Source organism: Jatropha curcas, chromosome 6 (genome assembly GCF_041381405.1).
Source record: "Jatropha curcas cultivar XTBG-Jc1 chromosome 6, XTBG_Jcur_1.0, whole genome shotgun sequence".
Taxonomy (NCBI): Eukaryota; Viridiplantae; Streptophyta; class Magnoliopsida; order Malpighiales; family Euphorbiaceae; genus Jatropha; species Jatropha curcas.
In genome coordinates this window covers 25,547,181-25,554,547 of record NC_143156.1, presented here as the reverse complement: position 1 = coordinate 25,554,547, position 7,367 = coordinate 25,547,181, and the positions used below count along the sequence as shown (strand labels likewise).

The window sequence follows — 7,367 nt, the reverse complement described above, 5'->3', positions numbered from 1 at the left end:
CTAAATTTTTCTTTATCTCAAATTATTAATTTAATTAAATGGAGTTTGAATTAATATATTTAATATATATACAATTTTTGTTCTATAATACTTATCATATTTAAAATTTTATGTTTTTTTTTTAATTATTAAATTTATTTAAGTTATGATAAATTATAGAGTAAATTGACTATATTACCTTAATTTAATATCAGTTTTTTAAGAAAATAATTAAATTAAATTTAATAATATTTAGTCATATACAAAGAGTAAATATAAAAAAAAAAATTTATTACTTTTTTAAATTACAAACATGAATTACTCATTTGAGCTAATATATTTATACTTCTTTATTCGGAAATTGCACATTATTAATTTACTGATTAGTGTCTGAATTATTATAACTTTTCCTTCATTCATACGTGCTCCCAAAATCAATGAATTAAGTACTCAACCACCAACCATCAACTACCTTCAAATACGCACACAGATACTCCTTCCCCATCTCTCTCCATTTTGCCTCTCCTCGTATCCTCCGCACGGCGCACTTTAGCCTTAACAAACCAACAGAAATGGCAGTGCGCCACCCAGTAGCGGAAGCCAACGAAGAAAGCCCGTTCGGAACACTCTCGCCAGCGGAATTCTACTCCCGCCATCGCGTTACTCACTCCTCTGAGTACATAACCAACTCGCGCGGTCTAAAGCTCTTCACTCAGTGGTGGACCCCCCTCCCGCCAACAGAAATCATTGGCTGTGTAGCCATGGTCCATGGTTACACTGGCGAGTCTAGCTGGTTTGTGCAATTGACTTCTATTCTGTTTGCTCAATCTGGTTTCGCTGTTTGTGCTATTGATCATCAAGGCCATGGTTTCTCTGATGGCCTTGATGGTCTGATCTACCATATCCCCGATCTTAATCCCGTCGTCGATGACTGTATCCAGTTCTTTAATCGCTTTCGGGAAACTCATGCTCCGAACTTACCTGCGTTTCTGTACGCGGAGTCTTTAGGTGGAGCTATAGCTTTATACATCACGCTCCGGCAGAAAGGCAAGTGGGATGGGCTGATTTTGAATGGTGCAATGTGCGGTATTAGCGATAAGTTCAAGCCTCCGTGGCCTTTGGAGCATCTGCTTTTCATAGTCGCGGCGGTTATGCCTACTTGGCGCGTGGTTCCAACTCGCGGATCGTTACCTGATTTATCTTTTAAGGAGGAGTGGAAACGGAAGTTAGCGGTATCGAGTCCGAGGAGGATAGTTGCGAGGCCTCGCGCCGCAACGGCTCTTGAGCTGCTGAGGGTGTGCAGAGACCTGCAAGGGAAGTTTGAGGAGGTGGAAGTGCCGTTGTTGATTGCACATGGCGGTGATGATTTGGTATGCGACCCTGCGTGCGTGGAAGAGCTGCACCGACGCGCCACCAGTAGAGATAAAACGTTGAAAATTTACCCCGGAATGTGGCACCAGATTGTTGGCGAGCCGGAAGAGAATGTGAATTTGGTGTTTGGGGATATGATGGAGTGGCTAAAAAGCCGAGCTGAACGTGCAAGGAAGGGTGGGGATGTTATACTTGCTGCTGCGGAAGGTGGTGGCGCGTGATTGTTGTGGTTTTAGTAAGGTTAGACTTAATGTTTTAAATGTATGCGTTGGGTAGCAACATTATGGTAGCCACAAAAGGGAAGGTAAGTCACGGAATAGAAGTTTAAATGATGAAATTTAAAAATAAAATAATAAATAAAAAAGGAAAGTAGTTGTATTCTCCTTATTTGTAGATTGATGAAAGAATATAATTTCTGATCAAAACAACTAATCGCTTTCTCCAAATCCATTTATGTTTCTAATTAACCATTGGAGTTTATTGCAATTAACGGCTGTAATTGTCCAATTAGTGTGGAGTTCCTGTTTTCTTCATTTTAGGGAAAATGGGAATTGGGTTAATACACGAAAGGCAAGAAATGTGAGTAGAAAGAAACATATTTGCATTTTGGGCAAAAATATAATCTTCTTACGCATTGCTTTGTAGATTATTCTTGGATGATGTTTGGTTGGACTTGCGGGCAGGAAGTCTAATCTCTTGAAAAGTACATAAAGTGTTTGTGTTTGGTTTGTATTATCAATTATATTTTCCAGAAAATAGATTAGCTAACTTTCTTATCTTATAAGGGAGTAAGTTCCTTAAAATATATAAGAAAGTTATACTTCTCTAGTTAAGTGTAATAAATTTACTAAGTTATCATATTATCTAAGTACCAGCGTATGCTCAATTTAGTATAAATAGGGATTCAAAAATTGGAATTGATTTGTAGATAATATCATTGTGGGTTACACAGTAAGGGCAACCCTCCCCTTTGAATAACATTGAGGACTTGAACTGAAGATTTCTCATTTTCTGCATTTTCTATGAGAGGTAAGAAGACCAATCAGACTACATCTGATTGACATTTGTAGATAAATTTTTTATATTTAGAATAAATAGAAAATTTATTTACTTTTATTTTCTAAAATACAATTGGGCATAATAATTTTAAAACACTAAAAGGATGGTTAGTTTTTTCGTAAACTTTTGGATTATTTAAGTTTGTAAAATTAATTTGAAAATTTCATCTTTTTTGGTAGAATTTGGTTTATTTATAATTTAAATAGAATTTAATTTAGTGTCATAACATTTATAATTCATTTGAAAACACATAATTGTATTCATAGAATTTAATCCTTTATTATTTTTTTTACACTAAACACAAACATTTAACTTTATAAATGAATTCTGCAAAATTTTTTGAAACTCATTTATTCCAAATAAGTATTTCAATTTATATTATAGATATTCTTGTATTTTGTAATTCCAGAATAATTTACTTTAAAAAAATTGATTTGCATACTGAATATATTCAAATTATACTTCGCGGGAAATATACTCCCTGTGAAATAGGCAATTTTGAATCAAATGAGGGCTAACGTAATTGCTTTTGTTTATATTATACATTAAGGAAACATGAAGAAAAAATGAAAAAGGGAAGTTAATCCTTGAGGATTGATAAAATTAACTACATCATGCCGTTTAGTCAAATAATTATAACATTTTTAGGTTTGTTTTCGTCAAACTCTTTAATCATGTAAAAAAAGTGTTTTACACTGTGTTAATTGCATTTAGTTTAACATTAGAAAAATAGTTGAGCAGATTTTAAATAATTGAATGGAATTGATTTAAATTTCAATTTAATATAGTATCTAATTATTATACGCTAAAAATAGTTGAGCAGTATGATAGAATTGAAGTGATTAATTATAAAGTCTAAGAGTACAACTTATATAGATACAGAGTCCTAAACTAAGTATACAGAAGTGATAAAAATAGACCTAAACAGAAAGATAACAACAGATACAATTATTAGAAAACAGTTACAAGGAAGACTTATCTCCTTTATCCTCTATACGCCCCCGCAAGATGGAGGTTCCATTGGAAACTCCAATCTTGGATCGAAAATGTAAGAATGGGTGTTTGCAGAGTGCTTTAGTTAACATATCAGCAATTTGACTTTTCGAGCTGATAAGCAAAACTTGTAGAAGACCAGCTGTAACTCTCTCACGAACAAAATGGTAATCCAATGCCAAATGTTTCATTCTTGTATGATAGATTGGATTAGCACAGAAGTAAGTTGCTCCAGTATTGTCACAAAGAATAGTTGGTGTGCCTTGTAGCTTTTGTCCTAACTCTGTCATTAAATTCTGCACCCAAACAACTTCAGCAGCCGCATTGGCTAAGGCCTTGTATTTTGCCTCTGTCGACGAACAGGATACCGATTTCTGGCGTGCAGACCTCCAAGAAATAACATTGGAGCCAAGATATAAAACATAAGCTGTGGTTGATCGACCTTGATCTAGTTGTCCACCCCAATCAGAGTCAGAGAAAGCCTTTAAAGAGAAGTCAGAATTGCGATTAAGAGTCAGACCATGATAAATTGTGCCCTTCAAATACCGCAATACATGTTTCAAACCTTGAAGATGTACATGGGTCGGCTTATGCATAAATTGGGATAATTTGTTGACAGCGAAGGAAACATCCGGGCGCGTCATAGCCAAATATTGCAGCGATCCAACCATTTGCCGGTAAAGTGTCGCATCGGCAGAAGAAGAACCATCGTTGAGAACAAATTTTTCTGAAACAGACATAGGAGTGACGGCATCTTTAGCACCAGCCATATCAAATTTGTGAAGTAGGTCTGCAATATATCGATGCTGGGATAAAAATAACCCAGTGGCAGTAGGTATGACCTCTATGCCCAAAAAGTGATGCAACATGCCCAAGTCTTTAATGGAGAAACGAGCCGCTAGCTTCGCAACACAAATATCCAGAAATTTGTTATTATTCCTTGTAAGCACAATATCGTCAACATAAATCAAAAAGTATGCTGTAACTCCATTTTTGGCAAAGATAAATAAAGAGGCATCTGCGCTTGACTTCTTGAAACCCAATTGCATAAGAAAGGTAGTCAATTCAATGTACCAAGCTCTTGGCGCTTGCTTTAAGCCATAGAGAGACTTCCGTAATTTGCAGACATAATTCAAAAACTGTGAATTAACATAACCCGAAGGCTGCACCATATACACATCTTCATGAAGAGTACCATGCAAAAATGCATTATTCACGTCCAGCTGTCGCAAAGACCAGCCATTAGAGACAGCAATGCTCAACACTACCCGTATTGTGACTGGCTTAGTTACTAGATTGAATGTTTCAAAATAATCTCGGCCAGGTTGCTGCAAAAATCCTTTAGCCACTAATCGGGCTTTATATTTATCAATCGATCCATCCGGTTTCCGTTTAATATGGAAAACCCACTTACACCCAATCGGAACTGCAGCTGTCCTTGGAACCAACTCCCAAGTTCCATTCTTCAAGAGAGCATTATATTCTAGATCCATCGCAGCCCGCCAATTATTATCCTTCAAAGCTTGCTGAACCGTTCGAGGTTCAAGAGAGAAAGGGAGAGGATACCTTGTAGTAACATTAACAAAAGAGGAATTAAAATACCTTGGGTTCTGTTTGCGAGCATGTTGAGTTCTCGGTGCAGCTGTAATAGTCTCTGGAGCCGGTATCACTGTTAAAGCCGTAGCATCAGTTTCAGGAGGTGGAGGAACAGAAGTAACAGGCACAGCTTCTTGAGTCGGAGCAGCTGTTACTTGCTCTGTAGCTAGCAATGGAGCATCACTTGATACTGAATCACAAGGGACAATTTCTGAACAAACTTGAACAGCAGGTGTAGCATTCACAGTACTAACCTGTCCCGAAACTGAGTCCACAGCCGGTGGCGAAACAAATGAGGGCAGAAGCATATATACCGGAGCAGTGTCAACAATAGTTGAATGTTGCAACAAAGCACCTGCACAAGAAGCACCTCCACTAGAATTGAAAAATTGATGAGATTTATTGTACTCCTTGAAAGGAAAGACATGCTCAACAAACTTTACATGACGAGAAAAGTACAATTTCTTAGTCGACATATCAAGACATTTATAGGCAGACTGTGAAGAAGAGTAACCAAGGAAGACACATGGAACAGAACGTGACTGGAGTTTAGATGTTGTGTATGGACGTAACCACGGATAACACAAGCAACCAAAAGGTTTGAACCTCCCAAAACCGTGAGAAACAGACGATGGCATCCGATTTATTAGATATACCGCAACCTGAAACGCATAAGTCCAATAGGTATTAGGCAAAGAAGCATAATTAAGTAAGGATAAACCGGTCTCAACAATATGCCTATGTCGCCTTTCAGCAGTACCATTATGTTCAGGCGTGTGAGGTGGTGAAGTATAATGAGAAATACCACAAGCTGTAAAATGCGATTTTAATTTGACATATTCTCCACCATTATCAGAAAAAACAGAAACAATTTTGGTATTGAAATAATTCTCAACTAGACGCTGAAAGTTAAGAAATAAATGATAAGTATCAGACTTTCTTTTCATTGGATATAACCAAACATATTTAGAAAAATGGTCAATAAATATAACATAGTATTGATACCCATCAATTGACATTTTTGTTGGTCCCCAAACATCACTATAAACAAGTTGGAACGGTTTTGAACTAGTTAAAGAATTCTCAAAAAAAGGAAGCTTATGGCTTTTACTCATAGAGCAGGAATTACAATGGAAATTGGAAACAGAACTGGACAAATACTCAAATCCAGATTGTTGGAGAACTAATCTAAATACTTTATTGGAAGGATGACCAAGCTTATGATGTAAAGAAGACAATGAAGACTCTTTTGTTGTAACATTCAGCTGAGGACGTTTGGAAAAGGTGGCACAATAAATATCATAAATGTTCTCTCCTCGTAGAAGCGGCGCCCCCGTGGACAGATCCTTCATAAGAAAATAAGTTGCAAAAAATTCAACAGAAACATTGTTAGTTCGACACAATTTAGCAATAGAAACCAAATTCCTTTTCAAATTAGGCACACATAATATATCTGGAAGAGATAAAATTTTGCTCGCAGTATTAACACTTGTAAAACTAGTGTGAGAAATAGAATGACTTTTACCATCTCCCAGAAAAACTTCATCCGGACCACCGTAATCAGAATACCCTTGAAGAGAGGAGGGACTCGATGCTACATGATGGGATGCTCCTGTATCAAACAGCCACGGTTGAGAATTCATTGCCGTTGTAGTGTTAACAGCAGGTACAGAGGACACACCAACATTACTGTGCTGAACTGAAATATTATTCTCTTTCAGAAAACGAGCCAGCTTTCGACATTCAGCAGTACTATGTCCTGCAATTTCACAAAATTGACAAACAACACCTTGCCGATAGCTGCCTCTAGTCTGATTTGAATTCTGATTATAACCTCCACGATTATTATAGCCTCCACGATTGCGCCTGTAATTAGAATTATACCCTTGATTCTGTCATGAAAAGTATCCCTGATTCACGTTGTTCCCATCAGAACCAACATTTTGCGACTTAGTAGTGGACTTCTGAGTGACATGAACTGTTGCAATATTAGAGCTAGCATCCTCTTTCCCTTTTAGTGATCGCTCAAAATCAGTTAGTTTTTCAAACAAATCAGAAAACAAAATTGAAGTTTCACGCACTTTAAGAGCAGCAACAATTGGGGCAAATTCATCTCCCAATTGAGCAATGATGTGCATAATCAAATCTTCATCACTAATAGGGTTTTGAGTAAGAGCCAATTCATCAGCCATGGCTCGCATTTCATTCAGAAAAACAGATACCTGTTTGGTGCCTTTGGAGTTTGAAGCCAATTTGGTCTTCAGAGAAAGAATCCTCGATCGTGAGGTATTTGCATAACTTTGGGAAAGTCGATCCCAGACATCCTTCGCCGATTCTGCCGACGATATTAGTGGCTGAATTGATTCAGT

General features: G+C 37.0%; 1 protein-coding gene and 1 non-coding gene across 2 annotated transcripts; one reads left to right on the top strand and one right to left on the bottom strand.

The window, feature by feature from the left end:
- Positions 1-385: 385 nt before the first annotated feature.
- LOC105650900 (caffeoylshikimate esterase) lies at positions 386-1,796 on the top strand. Its single transcript, XM_012237861.4, has one exon. It carries the CDS (start codon positions 552-554, stop codon positions 1,569-1,571), a length of 1,020 nt encoding a protein of 339 aa, XP_012093251.1. The 5' UTR covers positions 386-551; the 3' UTR covers positions 1,572-1,796.
- Positions 1,797-7,048: 5,252 nt separating this feature from the next.
- On the bottom strand, positions 7,049-7,160 carry LOC149495800 (small nucleolar RNA Z247). Its single transcript, XR_016321529.1, has one exon. It is a non-coding gene; the product is annotated as a small nucleolar RNA Z247 (small nucleolar RNA).
- Between the last annotated feature and the right edge of the window lie 207 nt (positions 7,161-7,367).

What these genes read in the sequence shown, in the direction of transcription:
- LOC105650900 (XM_012237861.4), top strand. Translation starts at nt 552, where the DNA reads ATGGCAGTGCGCCACCCAGTAGCGGAAGCCAACGAAGAAAGCCCGTTC.